The sequence below is a fragment of the Notolepis coatsorum genome (genome assembly GCF_963971535.1).
Source record: "Notolepis coatsorum genome assembly, chromosome: 1".
NCBI classification, from domain to species: Eukaryota; Metazoa; Chordata; class Actinopteri; order Aulopiformes; family Paralepididae; genus Notolepis; species Notolepis coatsorum.
In genome coordinates, this window is record NC_140165.1 from 254,416,559 (window position 1) to 254,432,515 (window position 15,957).

Genomic DNA, 15,957 nt, shown 5'->3' on the forward strand with positions numbered 1-15,957 from the left:
ATGCACAAGTATGACTTGGCTTGTGATGCAAGGGTTGGGTACTTTGCCTCATTCAACTTCCACCAAGACAGGGGATTTTCTGTCTTTGAGATGGGCTGCTCTCCGAAGTACATCAGCACTTCGTTAATGATCGCTTGTGTGCGTGCATCCTGATCATTGCTCTCAGTGTCACTGTCTGTTGACTCACTTCCAAGCAGTGAATCGAGAGCTGAAACAGACCTAGTTGTCTCAGCTGAGGCTGTGGCATAATTGTCATTAATGTCAAGTTGAACAACAGCTTCTTCATTCCTACTCCTAGTGGACTGTAGGACCAGAGCTTGTAATTTATTCTGAACAGTGAACCTCTCCTCTGGTGTCAGGAATTTTAGTTTTAGTTAGGAATCGTGGGTCTAGTGCAGATGCAATGATCGTTTTGCTTGGGTCATCATCTTTGATGGCAAGCTCTGTTGACCAGCGTGTAGTGGTCGCCACTGAAGCAGCCGCCTGGAAGGCCTGCACAGGAGCTGTATCATAGGCAGTGTGGGTGGACTTCAGAAGCCCTCTGACTAGAGGAGGCAGGGCGGAGACGGTCACATAGTTTTCACCACTCAGGTAGACAGTGGCACATTCAAAAGCTTGGAGAGCTTTGGCCAGTTCATCTAGCAGGGTCCACTGCTCAGGCTTGAGGTCCAGGTATTGTTTCCCTCTCTGTGTTACTGCCGGGTCAGACAGAGTCGCAGTCAGTGGCCATCTCTGTTCCAGCAGGCGAGTCACCATGTAATAGGTGCTGTTCCACCTGGTAGAGACATCTTGGATAAGTTTGTGTTCCGGGGTGCCCATCTGTTTCTGCTTTATTTTCAGCTTGCTTGAAGCCAGTTCACTCCTTTTAAAGTGCTCGACGAGACACCTCGCTGCTCCTAGTGCTTTACTAATCAGAGGCTGTTTCAGTGCATGATTGATCACCAACTGTAATGTGTGGCCTGCGCAGCAGATGGACACCCATCCATGTTTTTTCTCCAAGATGCCAGCAGCCAGCAGGACATTGGCGCCATTGTCATGAACAACCGCCACAAGCTTGCTTGGAGGGATCTCAAACCTTTCCACAGCCTGCTCAATCCATGTAGCAATGTTGGTCCCAGTGTGCCGTTCTTCAAGTGGCATTGAGCTTCCAGTCATCACTTATAAAGTGACCGGTGATGCCAAGATATGCCTCTGTCGCAACACTGGTCCAGGCATCAGTTGTCAGGGCAATCTTGTTCTTGTTTGCTTTAAGAGCAATTTTAACCTTAGCAAAAGTATCTTCATACTTTCTCTCCATGAGCTTTGTAAAATGAGTTCTGGAAGGTAAGGTGTAACCTGAATGGAATGTGGTGACCATCTGCTTAAAGCCCTCATCTTCAACCATCGATAATGGTCTCATGTCTTTAACAAGCATGGTGAGGATGCTCTCTGTGAAGACTCCAGCCATTTGAGGGGTGCATGAGCCTCTCTTCAGGACAAACTCATCCACACATGTTTGCTTTGCCCTACAATAGAAAGAGAACAAAAAAAACAGAAAGCTGTATTAATTATCATCAGAATTTGTAGGCTATAGTATCAGACTATCAGTTTATTTTTATTAATTATAGTCAGCCTTATATATACCTAGGCTAGAATTAATAATATTGAGATGCAATATCTATGTTTTCCCACTAGAGGGAGTTATCGCTTAAGGGATATTATTTTGTGGACTACAGACAGAGTGACTACAGATATATACGTGAGGTATTTCCGTATCCGGTTGGTCGGCATAACAAACGAAACTAAAAGTGAAGCAGCGCCAGCAACGCTGTAACCTCACCTGTACTAACTACTAAGCATGGCGCGGTTTAACGTTACTTACAACATACAGCAGCAGCGCAGCCTCTATAAGCCTCAGCAATAGAGTTCGCATAGCAAGCATTATATCCATATCCATGAGACGTTCTGTTTTCCAACGTAAAAAATACAATACTATGGCTAACTACTCTAGAACTTACCCATGTTCCGACGACGTCACCGTGGCTCCGGGGTGCTTTCGTTTTAGATGTTCGTGCATCGCCGTGGTGCTGCTGTGAAATGCCAATTCCACCTTGCATAATCGGCATTTAACAGTTTTCTTCGGTTTGTCATCTGTGTAACTGAGGGGTACAATTCCCTGACTGTATTGTTAGATATGATATTTAATACCACTACCTCATGTACTTTAACTTCTGGCCACCCAGTACAAGATATAAGTATGATGAACACTTTCCCACCTGATGAAACGAATCCACACAAATGTACCAAAATCGAAGGTTTAATACAGCAAAAGGTGTATACAACGATCACTTAATTACATTTATGATTTGAAATATGAAATATGCACTTTTATGGCAAATGAGTATTCGTAGGTAAATCAACATTGAATGTCCAATCTCTGGTTGCGCAGGGAGTAAGTATACAACCTGGAATATTTAGGAAACGATAGCGATGGTACTTAAATGATTATAGCTGGATACACTAAGGGGGGGGGGGGGTCCCGCTGGTTGTAAGACAGTAGGAGGGGGGGGTTAGAGAAGCCGCTGGCGGTATCCCATCTGGCCGACGGTGTCTTGGGAGAATCCAAAGTCTTGGACACGGTGCCCACAGAACCTCGGGCCGCAGACGAATACAGCTGGACCCTCTGTGGAACGGTATCTGCCGGTCCACAACGGAGAGACGTGAGGCGACCTCACGTGTAGAGCGCCGTCTCACCTGGAGTCCTCTCCGGGGGGTAATTCCAACACTCCGCAGTGTTGGCCTTTATCCATGGAATAATCAAAGCACACAAAGCATAATCCAAGCCGTGGAAGGCTCGCCGTCGTCCGGGTAGAGTAATCCAATATACAGGTCCAGTCGCTCTTGGCCCGGAGCTCCTCGGATGCAATCACCACTAGGGGTCTGACCAGCCTGGTTAAGCGTCCAGATAACGTCAGGAACGATGGGGGTACTGATAACTTATAACTCCAACCGAACGATGCACCATACATAAATAGACTATTATTAGCTTAATAGAATACGTCCAACTCGACGGTATAGTGCCAAACTATGACTATTCAACTATTAATCTACACGATATCTCAATGCCTATTCTGGGCCAAGTAGGCCTTACTACACCGCACGTGCGTCGTGGGGAGGCTTTGCGTCTGTCACTCTGTTGGAGGGTAAAGAACTGGACTAAAAGAAAGTTCTACTTTACTAGCGCCATATATATATGCGCTATGAACAAATAGTACCATTCGTATTTCGCCCGACATATTACTGCTTGGAACCGGGGGTTGCCTCGACATGTTAGGCGGCACGATTGAACTTGGACCTAGGGGTATGGCAACCTGGCGCCAGGTTCTCGTCCAATGGTAGAATGAAACTATTATGGGCTGTTTAGTAGAAACGGGGATATTCAATGCATATTGTACAAGGAATATACAGGGGATATCAAACGATATACAAATACAATTAAATATATATATATAAATAAATATATATATTCGGTTTAATCTGATCCTTCACAACAGCCGCCCCCTAATTAGTCCCACCTAATTAGCTAAGCAGAGACAGATTAACCGCACTGTCTACCACTCAAGGTCCGCTGTAAGGGTCAGTCAACTCACAAAGTCATGGGGTCATGGTCATCATCGATAGTATCTGGGAGTCGGGGCAGTTCTATGAGCCTCGCCACGGGACGTGTGTAAGTGCGCCCTTGGACGAGTACTTCAGCTGCTCGGACCTTGCCATCGGCACCGGTGATCACTTTGCTTACGCGGCCAGCCGGCCACATAGCTCTGGGTAGTGACTGGTCAATAATCATGACGACTGTTCCTTCTGTCAAATTGTCTCTCTCTTTTACCCACTTCTGGCGGGTCTGTAGAGACAGTAGGTAGTGAAGTAGGAAGCTGCTCCAAAACTTGTCAGCTAGTACTTGGCTGTACCTCCACATTCTTCGGCCGTTCGCTTCTTCAGGCCTGTACATTGTCTGGGGTAGCGCGGGGTCCAGCCGCCCCATTAGGAGTGTGTTGGGGGTGACTGGGTCGACATCTGCTACATCACTGGAGACGTAACCGAGGGGTTTTGAGTTCAATACTCCCTCGATCTCCGTAAGGACTGTCATTAGGACTTCCTCCGCCACAGTCTGGGCTCCGAGTACGGCGTACAGGGCTGTCTTTATAGAACGTACTTCTCGTTCCCAGGTTCCACCGAAGTGGGGTGCGTTTGGGGGATTAAACTGGAAGTCAATCTGGGCTGGAGCGAGGTGGGTCTTAAGTTCTGGGCCCATAGCTTGGAAGCTCTCTCTCAGCTCTCTTTCTCCGCCTTTGAAGTTGGTCCCGTGATCAGACAACAATGTAGACGGTTTTCCTTTCCGTGATGCGAATCTCCGGAAGGCCATAAGGAATGAGTCTGTGCTCATGGTCGGAAGGAGCTCGATATGTATCGCTCTGGTGGTCATGCATGTGAATACAATACCCCACCGCTTCTCGGTGCCTCTTCCTCTCTTTATATACAACGGGCCAAAGCAGTCCATGCCTGTGGAGTGGAATGGCTTGTCGCCGATTCGGAGGCGACAGGGGGGTAAGTCAGCCATCCGTGGTATGCTGGGCTGCGCGCGCCACTTACGGCAGTCTAGACAGGTTCGCTGGAAGCGCCGTACTGCTTCTCTCCCTTGCAATATCCAATAACGACGTCTGATCTCCGCGAAGACTCTCTCTGCTCCTGCGTGGTGTACATCCTCGTCGTATTTCTTTATGATCAGCTCTGTGACCTTGTGTCGGCTGTTCAAGACGATCGGGTACTTAATGTCATCTGGTAGATCGGGGGCTCTCCGCAGGCGCCCACCCACTCTGATGAGATTATGTGCGTCACTCTCTGGTGCCAGGTGAATCAGTCTGCTGTCTGATGGGACGGGGTTTCCTCCCTGTAGACAGTCTAGCTCATCGGGGAACGAGTCTCTCTGGGCTCGTTGTAGTAGAAGAAGTTCTGCTTCTTCGTAGTCAGCTGCTGACATGTCAGTGGTGGACTGAATCTCTGGGTGGTGCCGCAGGAATGTTCTTTGTTGCGCACTCTCTAGGGTAATGCAGTCATCTATGTTGGGGTCCGTGGAGGCGACAGTGCTCAGTCCACAGAACATAGGTTTCTTGTTCTCAGCCTCCTCGTTACTTGCTTCCCTCGGGGTGGGCGTAGGCCAATCTCCTTCCGGGAGCTTGAGGAATGCTGGTCCGTCACTGTAGATGTTGCGACGGGTTAGGTCATCCAGAGACATTCCCCGGGTGATGACGTCAGCTGGGTTGTGTTTGGTGTCCACATACCGCCAGCTTGCTTCTTCTGTTAATTCTTGAATCTCGGTGACTCTGACTCCCACGAAGACTTTGTATCTGCATGAATCAGACTTGATCCATGTTAGTACTGTCGTGGAATCTGACCACAAGATTGTTCTATGCACCGGAATGGTGAGTTCACGTTGGATTAACGTGGCTAGATGCGCTCCTGCGAGGGCTGCGCAGAGCTCTAGACGTGGGATAGATTGTTGCTTACGTGGGGCTATTCTTGAGCGGGCCAGGATGAAAGCAGTGTGTATCTTTCCTCCCATCTCTTGGGCACGCAAATAGGCCACCGATCCGTAGGCTACTTCGGAGGCGTCGCTGAAGACGTGTAGCTCAATCTCGCATGTCTCTGGCCTCACTGTGGATGGGAAGTAGCTGCGGCGTATATTGACACCTGGGAGTGAGCGGAGGTCCGTCTCCCACTCTCTCCATGTTGAGGCAAGGTGTGTGGGTATTGGGTCGTCCCAGCCCTGGTCCTTGTCCCATAGTGCTCGTACAATCATCTTTGCCCTGGTGGTGTAAGGTAGAATACATCCCAACGGGTCATATTGTCTGGCGAGTGTTCTGTACACACTCCGTCTGGTGGTCGGTATCGCCGCCGACCTTCCTTGCTCTGGAGCCAAGGGTTTGTGTCTATAGTGGAGCGAGTCTGTTTTGAAGCGCCAGACTAGTCCTAGTGTCATTTCTTGGGCTTCTCCTGGGATTGTCGCCATCCAGGTCTCGCTGCTGGCAGCCTTGTCCGCGGAGGAGAGGCTGCGCAATACGTGCGGGTCGCTGCTGGCCCACTGCCTGAGATCAAAGCCGCCTTTGATTAGGGAGGCGCGTAACTTGATTAGGAGAGCCTCGGCTTCTTCTTGAGTCGAGACGCTTTGTAAACAGTTGTCCACGTAGAAACTGTTCTTCACACTGTGTTGGACCTCTTCATCTGCTGCTGGGTCCTCTTGGTCTCTCTGTGGGCTGGTACCGGCAGGGCACCATAGCCAGCTGGTCCAGGTGCTATTCCTCGGGGCTGGTCGTGCATCGTGCTCACCCGTGAATAGAGTCGGGGGTCTGTAGCGCAGCGCCGCGGGGTTATAGCCTGGACTGTATGGGACCTCCTGGTCCGGTGGAGTACTGTGCTGTCGTCGGGCTTGGTTCTCCTCCTCTCCCTCTTCTTCCTCTATCAGATCTTCCAGATCCTGTAATCGTTTATCTTGCTTCTCCGCAGTGTATGCCGCTCCTTCCTTGTAGCTGGGTCTCGCTTGGACCGGTCTGGGAAGGGGGTCTGCGGGGGGTATAGGCTTTGTCTGTTGGTCAAGTTCAGGGTCGCTTGCTCGTTTAGGAGGCGCTGCTCTTGACTGTTGTCTCGACGAGTTCCTTGAACCCCTGGTGGAGGGAGAGGGTGTTGCCCTGGGGATCATCAGCCGCTTCCTTAGCTGCGCCATTAACTTGTCGCGCTCGGCTTGTAGTCTGTCGCGCTCGGCTTGGCGCTGGATGAGATCGATGTTGCGCTCTGCTTCTCTTTGGGCATAGTCAGCGGCGCGCTGGGCTTCGGCGGCGGCGCGCTCTGCTTCTCTTTGGGCATAGTCAGCGACGCGCTGGGCTTCTCTTTGGGCACCGTCAGCGGCGCGCTGGGCTGCGGCGGCGGCGCGCTCTGCTTCGGCGGCGGCGCGCTCTGCTGCGGCCCGGTCTCTTACCATATTAATTTCCGTCTGAAGGCGTCTCATCTCCCGGCGTATGCGCTCTTCTTCGCTCCGTTGCTGCGCTTGGAGGCGTTCTCTTTTAATAGTAAAATGTTCGTGCTCGCTAAGCGTCTGTGCTTGGAGACGGTCGCGTTCACCCTGAAGTCGATCGCGTTCGGTAGAGGCTGTCAGGCGGACGAGGAACGCCTGTTGTAGCATCCTCGCCGCTTCTCTGCGGGAAGGCGGTTGTGGAGGTGAGCCGCTCCTGCGTGAGCCGCTCCTGGGGGTACTCGTTGGGGAGTCCTGGAGCTCTAGTTCCTCGGCGCTCTCCTCCTCTTCTTCCGTGCAGAGTTCTCTCTCTGTAGGGTTGTCTTCCTCCCGGGGCTGGTCGGGGACTACTTCTTGAGTAGTGGCGGGGGGTAAAGGCATGTCAATTCCCTCTTGGTCCCCACCGTGAGCCTGGTCAGTTACATTAGGACCTACTAGGGCCTCTGTGGTCGGGGAAACCTGTTCGTTAAGGTCAGACATAATTTTACTTTCTACTTTTACCGCGTTTACCGTTTGTCGAAGGCTAGGTAGTTGACTGACAGTGTAAGCCTCTAAGTACTGAGGTGTCTGTCGTCTGCGCCGCGGGCGTTCTAGGTTAGGAGGATCGTTTCGTGGAGTGTTCATCATAGGCCATTTCGATATTAATAACACTATATTAATATTACACTAGTTACCATCCGGCTCGAAGGACCAATTGTAACTGAGGGGTACAATTCCCTGACTGTATTGTTAGATATGATATTTAATACCACTACCTCATGTACTTTAACTTCTGGCCACCCAGTACAAGATATAAGTATGATGAACACTTTCCCACCTGATGAAACGAATCCACACAAATGTACCAAATCGAAGGTTTAATACAGCAAAAGGTGTATACAACGATCACTTAATTACATTTATGATTTGAAATATGAAATATGCACTTTTATGGCAAATGAGTATTCGTAGGTAAATCAACATTGAATGTCCAATCTCTGGTTGCGCAGGGAGTAAGTATACAACCTGGAATATTTAGGAAACGATAGTGATGGTACTTAAATGATTATAGCTGGATACACTAAGGGGGGGGGGGGTCCCGCTGGTTGTAAGACAGTAGGAGGGGGGGGTTAGAGAAGCCGCTGGCGGTATCCCATCTGGCCGACGGTGTCTTGGGAGAATCCAAAGTCTTGGACACGGTGCCCACAGAACCTCGGGCCGCAGACGAATACAGCTGGACCCTCTGTGGAACGGTATCTGCCGGTCCACAACGGAGAGACGTGAGGCGACCTCACGTGTAGAGCGCCGTCTCACCTGGAGTCCTCTCCGGGGGGTAATTCCAACACTCCGCAGTGTTGGCCTTTATCCATGGAATAATCAAAGCACACAAAGCATAATCCAAGCCGTGGAAGGCTCGCCGTCGTCCGGGTAGAGTAATCCAATATACAGGTCCAGTCGCTCTTGGCCCGGAGCTCCTCGGATGCAATCACCACTAGGGGTCTGACCAGCCTGGTTAAGCGTCCAGATAACGTCAGGAACGATGGGGGTACTGATAACTTAGAACTCTAACCGAACGATGCACCATACATAAATAGACTATTATTAGCTTAATAGAATACGTCCAACTCGACGGTATAGTGCCAAACTATGACTATTCAACTATTAATCTACACGATATCTCAATGCCTATTCTGGGCCAAGTAGGCCTTACTACACCGCACGTGCATCGTGGGGAGGCTTTGCGTCTGTCACTCTGTTGGAGGGTAAAGAACTGGACTAAAAGAAAGTTCTACTTTACTAGCGCCATATATATATGCGCTATGAACAAATAGTACCATTCGTATTTCGCCCGACATATTACTGCGCGGAACCGGGGGTTGCCTCGACATGTTAGGTGGCACGATTGAACTTGGACCTAGGGGTATGGCAACCTGGCGCCAGGTTCTCGTCCAATGGTAGAATGAAACTATTATGGGCTGTTTAGTAGAAACGGGGATATTCAATGCATATTGTACAAGGAATATACAGGGGATATCAAACGATATACAAATACAATTAAATATATATATAAATAAATATATATATTCGGTTTAATCTGATCCTTCACAACAATCTGTAAAGAATTCCCACACCTTTGATGCCCTCGGTCTCGCTTTTTTTAATTCATCTCCTCCGTCTTTCTCTCTCCCTTCCGCCATCTCATCTCCTCTGTCTTTCTCTCTCCCTTCCGCCATCGTTCATTCTTTCTTCTGAAGTGAAGTTCTTACCTGCAGGCTGCGCCGTTTTGTACCAGAATGCACTGCAGTCAGACAATGGAAACTATACTGCCCCCAGCAGTTCCTGTAGTGCATTGCAGTTACAAATGAACATTTGCGCATTGCAGTTACTTATTATTAATTGTTATTGTTTTTAATGACTAATCGACGCAACAATATCTCGTCGACGATTTTTCATAATCGACGTCGACTAATCGTTGCAGCCCTACTGTCGATACAAGAGCATCAGCAACATGTCTTTAATGTAATTATATAATTATATATCATAGGTCGCTGTAGATACAAGAGCATCAGCAACATGTCTTTAATGTAATTATATCATTATAATCTGCTGTTTCTTCATCACCAGGTGTCGCGTCGACGTTCTTCAGCTATGTTTGTAAGACGGCCACTGGGAGGTTTGGTCCTTCGCTTGGAGCGGTAAGCCTCCCTCTTCTGGGTATAAACACTAATCTGTCAGCCCCCTCTGCTCTGACACTACAACCCTGCTACACCTTCACTTGTTCTGGGTATAAACACTGATCTGTCAGCCCCCTCTGCTCTGACACTACAACCCTGCTACACCTTCACTTGTTCTGGGTATAAACACTGATCTGTCAGCCCCCTCTGCTCTGACACTACAACCCTGCTACACCTTCACTTGTTCTGGGTATAAACACTAATCTGTCAGCCCCCTCTGCTCTGACACTACAACCCTGCTACACCTTCACTTGTTCTGGGTATAAACACGAATCTGTCAGCCCCCTCTGCTCTGACACTACAACCCTGCTACACCTTCACTTGTTCTGGGTATAAACACTAATCTGTCAGCCCCCTCTGCTCTGACACTACAACCCTGCTACACCTTCACTTGTTCTGGGTATAAAGACTAACCTGTCAGCCCCCTCTGCTCTGACACTACAACCCTGCTACACCTTCACTTGTTCTGGGTATAAACACTAATCTGTCAGCCCCCTCTGCTCTGACACTACAACCCTGCTACACCTTCACTTGTTCTGGGTATAAAGACTAATCTGTCAGCCCCCTCTGCTCTGACACTACAACCCTGCTACACCTTCACTTGTTCTGGGTATAAAGACTAATCTGTCAGCCCCCTCTGCTCTGACACTACAACCCTGCTACACCTTCACTTGTTCTGGGTATAAAGACTAATCTGTCAGCCCCCCACACTTCATGTTTCACTAGCAGTACAGGTACTACGTGTAGAAAAGACTGATTGGACACAGATTGACTTACTGCCAAATCCACCTGCTGGAATTCATACACATATCAGCTATGGCCAGATTTTACCAGCTGGTGTTAAATATATATTGTATATCTTTTTTATTATTATAAATTCTTTATTTGTCTTGTGTCTGACCTCACTTCCTGTGTCTGACCTCACTTCCTGTGCTTCAGTCAGGTGCTATAATGACGGTCCTGGCTGCTGTTTGCACCAAGATGCCAGAAGCCAAACTGGCGATCATCTTCCTGCCCATGTTCACTTTCACTGCAGGGAATGTAAGTTAACAACATCTCAGCCACAACAACAACGACAACAGCAACAGCAGCAGATAACTCCAGGAAACATTGTTCAGTCAGACATTACATTCTGGGTTGATTGTAGAGCTCTATTACAAGGTGCAGTATACACAAGATGCAGTATACACAAGGTGCAGTATACACAAGATGCAGTATACACAAGGTGCAGTATACACAAGATGCAGTATACACAAGATGCAGTATACACAAGATGCAGTATACACAAGATGCAGTATACACAAGGTGCAGTATACACAAGGTGCAGTATACACAAGGTGCAGTATACACAAGCTGCAGTATACACAAGGTGCAGTACACACAAGGTGCAGTATAGATGAGGTGCAGTATACACAAGGTGCAGTATACACAAGGTGCAGTACACACAAGGTGCAGTATACACAAGATGCAGTATACACAAGGTGCAGTATACACAAGGTGCAGTACACACAAGGTGCAGTATATACTAGCTGCAGTATACACAAGGTGCAGTATACACAAAGTGCAGTATACACAAGGTGCAGTATACACTAGGTGCAGTATACACAAGATGCAGTATACACAAGGTGCAGTATACAGAAGGTGCAGTATACACAAGGTGCAGTATACACAAGATGCAGTATACACAAGGTGCAGTATACACAAGATGCAGTATACACAAGGTGCAGTATACACAAGGTGCAGTATACACAAGGTGCAGTATACACAAGATGCAGTATACACAAGGTGCAGTATACACAAGATGCAGTATACACAAGATGCAGTATACACAAGATGCAGTATACACAAGATGCAGTATACACAAGATGCAGTATACACAAGATGCAGTATACACAAGGTGCAGTATACACAAGGTGCAGTATACACAAGCTGCAGTATACACAAGGTGCAGTACACACAAGGTGCAGTACACACAAGGTGCAGTATACACAAGATGCAGTATACACAAGGTGCAGTATACACAAGGTGCAGTACACACAAGGTGCAGTATACACTAGCTGCATTATACACAAGGTGCAGTATACACAAGGTGCAGTATACACTAGCTGCAGTATACACAAGGTGCAGTATACACAAGGTGCAGTATACACTAGGTGCAGTATACACAAGGTGCAGTATACACTAGGTGCAGTATACACAAGATGCAGTATACACAAGGTGCAGTATACACAATGTGCAGTATACAGAAGGTGCAGTATACATATACACAAGATGCAGTATACACAAGGTGCAGTATACACAAGGTGCAGTATACACAAGGTGCAGTATACACAAGATGCAGTATACACAAGGTGCAGTATACACTAGGTGCAGTATACACAAGCTGCAGTATACACAAGATGCAGTATACACTAGGTGCAGTATACACAAGGTGCAGTATACACTAGGTGCAGTATACACAAGCTGCAGTATACACAAGGTGCAGTACACACAATGTGCAGTATACACAAGATGCAGTATACACAAGGTGCAGTATACACAAGGTGCAGTATACACAAGGTGCAGTATACACTAGGTGCAGTATACACAAGCTGCAGTATACACAAGGTGCAGTACACACAATGTGCAGTATACACAAGGTGCAGTATACACAAGGTGCAGTATTACACAAGGTGCAGTATACACAATCTGCAGTATACACAAGGTGCAGTATACACAGGTGCAGTATACACAAGGTGCAGTATACACAAGCTGCAGTATACACAAGGTGCAGTATACACAAGATGCAGTATACACAAGATGCAGTATACACAAGGTGCAGTAGACACAAGGTGCAGTATACACAAGGTGCAGTATACACAAGATGCAGTATACACAAGGTGCAGTAGACACAAGGTGCAGTAGACACAAGGTGCAGTAGACACAAGGTGCAGTATACACAAGATGCAGTATACACAAGGTGCATACACAAGAATTAGTATACACAAGATGCAGTATACACAAGATGCATACACAAGATGCAGTATACACAAGGTGCAGTAGACACGAGGTGCAGTCCCGAGTCAAGTCCCAAGTCAAGACAGGCAAGTCCCGGGGTGCTCCAGTAGCACACCATGTACCGCGCTACGTCGCGGAATACCGTGCTGCGTCACGGATCTGGTTGACTCCGAGTTCGATTCCCGGACCCGCCGTCATTTGCCGAATGTCTTCCCCTGCTCTCTCTCCCGTTTCATGATTGACCAGAAAAGCGATAAAGCGATAAAAAAAATTAAGTAAAAAAAAAAAAAAAAGACAGGCAAGTCCCAAGTCGAGTCCCAAGTCCTAACCTTTGAGTTTCGAGTCCTAAACAAGTCATAATATGCGCTTCACCAAAAAAAATCATTATCAACTTGTTGGCAAAACATAATCTAATTTCTATGAATGTCATAATATTCAGAATCGGGGTTAGTCTCACAACTAGATACATTTGGGCAAGAGCTGCTTGATAAAACCAGTTCAGGAGTATATTGAGAAAAAAAATAATAAGGATCACCATATCCATTTTAAAGGTAGGATAACAATAACCAACATATTGTCTTCCCACTTGGACCAATAATTTATTTAACGTCTGCCTGCCCTGTATACAGTCTATGGCACATGATCCATAATAGCAGACCTTGGTTCAACTAACTAGTCTACATTTTGGGGTATAAAAAATCATATCTATACATTTTGGGGTATAAAAAATCTGTACTGAAATGACCAGGCATTTCCTATATTAGGTAGTTTATTAACGGAACGTAGACCAAATGCGTCCACATTTGTATAGGATTCTAGCACATTTTCATAACAATAGCGAATATTACCGTTATCATTGAGGTTTCTTACAAATTAATGATGCTTTGTGTTCTTTTATATGCCGATTATCATTAAAATCTTAAATTGTACCATATGTCCCCATTTAGACAACATATGTAACGCTACCAGCGCACTTTTGTTAAGATAATTAGTTTACCATTCGCGGTCGCTATACTGCGGTCGCATACCGCTGTTTAGATCACGTCGAAGAATAGACACATCCCAGTGACATGTGACCTGTGCCAGGCCATGTGAGCGGATCGGAGCGTGAGCGGCGCGGGGAGCGGAGCGGGCGGTTTTGACGTGAGCGAGGAGTGGGTTTTAAAATGGGTCGGCGCGACGTCCGGAGCGAGAGTTCTCCTCCGCTCCAATCCACTCCGGGACGCTCACACAGTGGTTTAACACTGATGTAATAATATACATGTAGTACAATGCCAAAGCAACAGATGGCGATGTACAAACATGAAGGCCATTTTCAACCAATGAGAATTGAGAAGGGTGAACCTGTGATATCCTGTTCAGGCTTCACTCCTCCTCCTTCACTCACTCCTGTTAGAAAAGTATCGACGCCATTGTTGTTGTCGTTAGCTTACATGCTAACGTTAATGGCAGCGACCATAGCATTGTGGCTCGGCTAACTATCATCGCTTAATAGAGCTAGTGAATGGATAAACAACGTTATTTAACATTGCAGAATGGGTACAATTACAATGCTGCTCAATACAAACAATTGTTAAGGGGCCCAGGGGGTGTAGACTGTTGTAGTTTGAGCTCATTTACACCATGCTCCAAAAAAAAAAAAAGCAGAGCGATCTGGCGCGGGGAGCGGGGAGCGCTCGATTCAAGGTGAGCGGTGAGGGAGCGGAGAGCGACTTGGGGGCGGGGTCAACATGAGCGATTAGCGGAGCGGACCAAGCTTTAAAGAGCGAAGAGCGGATTTCTCGGCCGCGCCGATCCGCTCACGTGGCCTGACCTGTGCTAACGCTCTTGGGAAATGTATTCATGTAGTTTTCAACATTTTCACCTTTTAATTTTAAACCAATGCTGCCATCTACTGACAGCAGAAAGTGTTGTCTAATCATCACCTTGAGAGCCACTTCCGTATACAGCGTCGCCCGAAACTCATTCTAGAGACTCCCACTTTTTGCTGGGAATGGGGCGTGGCCGTATTTGGTCCCAGACAATAAGAGTGGCTGCGATTGGTCACCGTGACGTTAGGTATTAGAATTAGGTAGGGCCTAATTCCTGTGCGAGTTCTCTCTCTCTACCTTGGATCAATGACAAAAGTATTTTTCAATTGTTTGTATTGAGCCGTACTGTATTGTACCCATTCTGCAATCTGTTAACACTTTCTCCGGCAAGGACGCCTAAACTCGTCATTGCTCGCCATGCTCATTCTGCCAATGACGCCGTAACACGTCATTGAGATCAATATTTCAAAAATCTGTGATCGCAATCATATTTCTCCCCCGGAGACTTGAGATCTACTGTTGATCCCCTCTCAACTCTCCAACGGTTCAAGAGCGCCATCTGGTGGCCGATCGGCGGATCGCCCAAACCGGAAACCGGAAACAGAAACTGGTGCTCATCCAAATTCGGTCCGATCACTCGCTATAGGTCCCGGGACTCGAGCGCGACACAATGGATAGCGATCCGTTACCACTCGATAAACAACATGATTTGGACGTATATACTATTATACAACCTGGAGATGGATCGCATATTTCAACATCCCATAATAGGAATATTTTTGCTCCACGCTCATCGCCCAATGCTACGAGGAAGCTGCGGTGAGTTTCAGCGTTTTATTTTACTGTGTTCGATACAAACTGCTCTAATGATCATATCACCCACACTAGATGAATCATCTAACGTTGGCCACGGAATTATAAACGACCCCCCCCCCCCCCCATCCGGTCAACATCAGATGATAAGTAGTAACTTCTAGAAGCACGTCCATTTGAAATTGAAATTTTAATCGCTATCAAACTGTAGTTGATCATCAATATAATGCATTTAGGGCTATAAATCACGTTCTGCAGAATGCTGCAGAAAACGATAAAAACATATTTATACTTTAGACCGTATTTTAGTATGAATAGGTGAATGAAAAAGTATAACGTTCCCACATCCTGAACGATAGATAATTGACGTTGAATGGGCCATAGTAATGTCAATTTAGCAATACAATTTAAAAAGTTATAGCCCTGCAAAGAAGGGGAACTTCTCCATAGACGAATAGAGCTGGCAGAGGATGGTATAATGATGTACATAAGCCAGGCGGAGAAAGTGTTGATACAAATGTCAATCAATAAAAAAAAAATTAAGGAGCAGCAGTACTGTTAGACTACTGCTGGCCATTCA

At 47.2% G+C, this 15,957-nt stretch overlaps 1 protein-coding gene across 1 annotated transcript in view; it reads left to right on the forward strand.

The window, feature by feature from the left end:
* The window catches only part of parlb (presenilin associated, rhomboid-like b), a 52,700-nt gene that overhangs the window by 18,481 nt on the left and 18,262 nt on the right, over positions 1-15,957 (forward strand). Inside the window, exons 7-8 of the mRNA XM_084318328.1 lie at positions 9,647-9,717; positions 10,696-10,797. Of these exons, the coding sequence (XP_084174454.1) occupies positions 9,647-9,717; positions 10,696-10,797 (173 nt within the window). The remainder of the gene's footprint in view (positions 1-9,646; positions 9,718-10,695; positions 10,798-15,957) is intronic.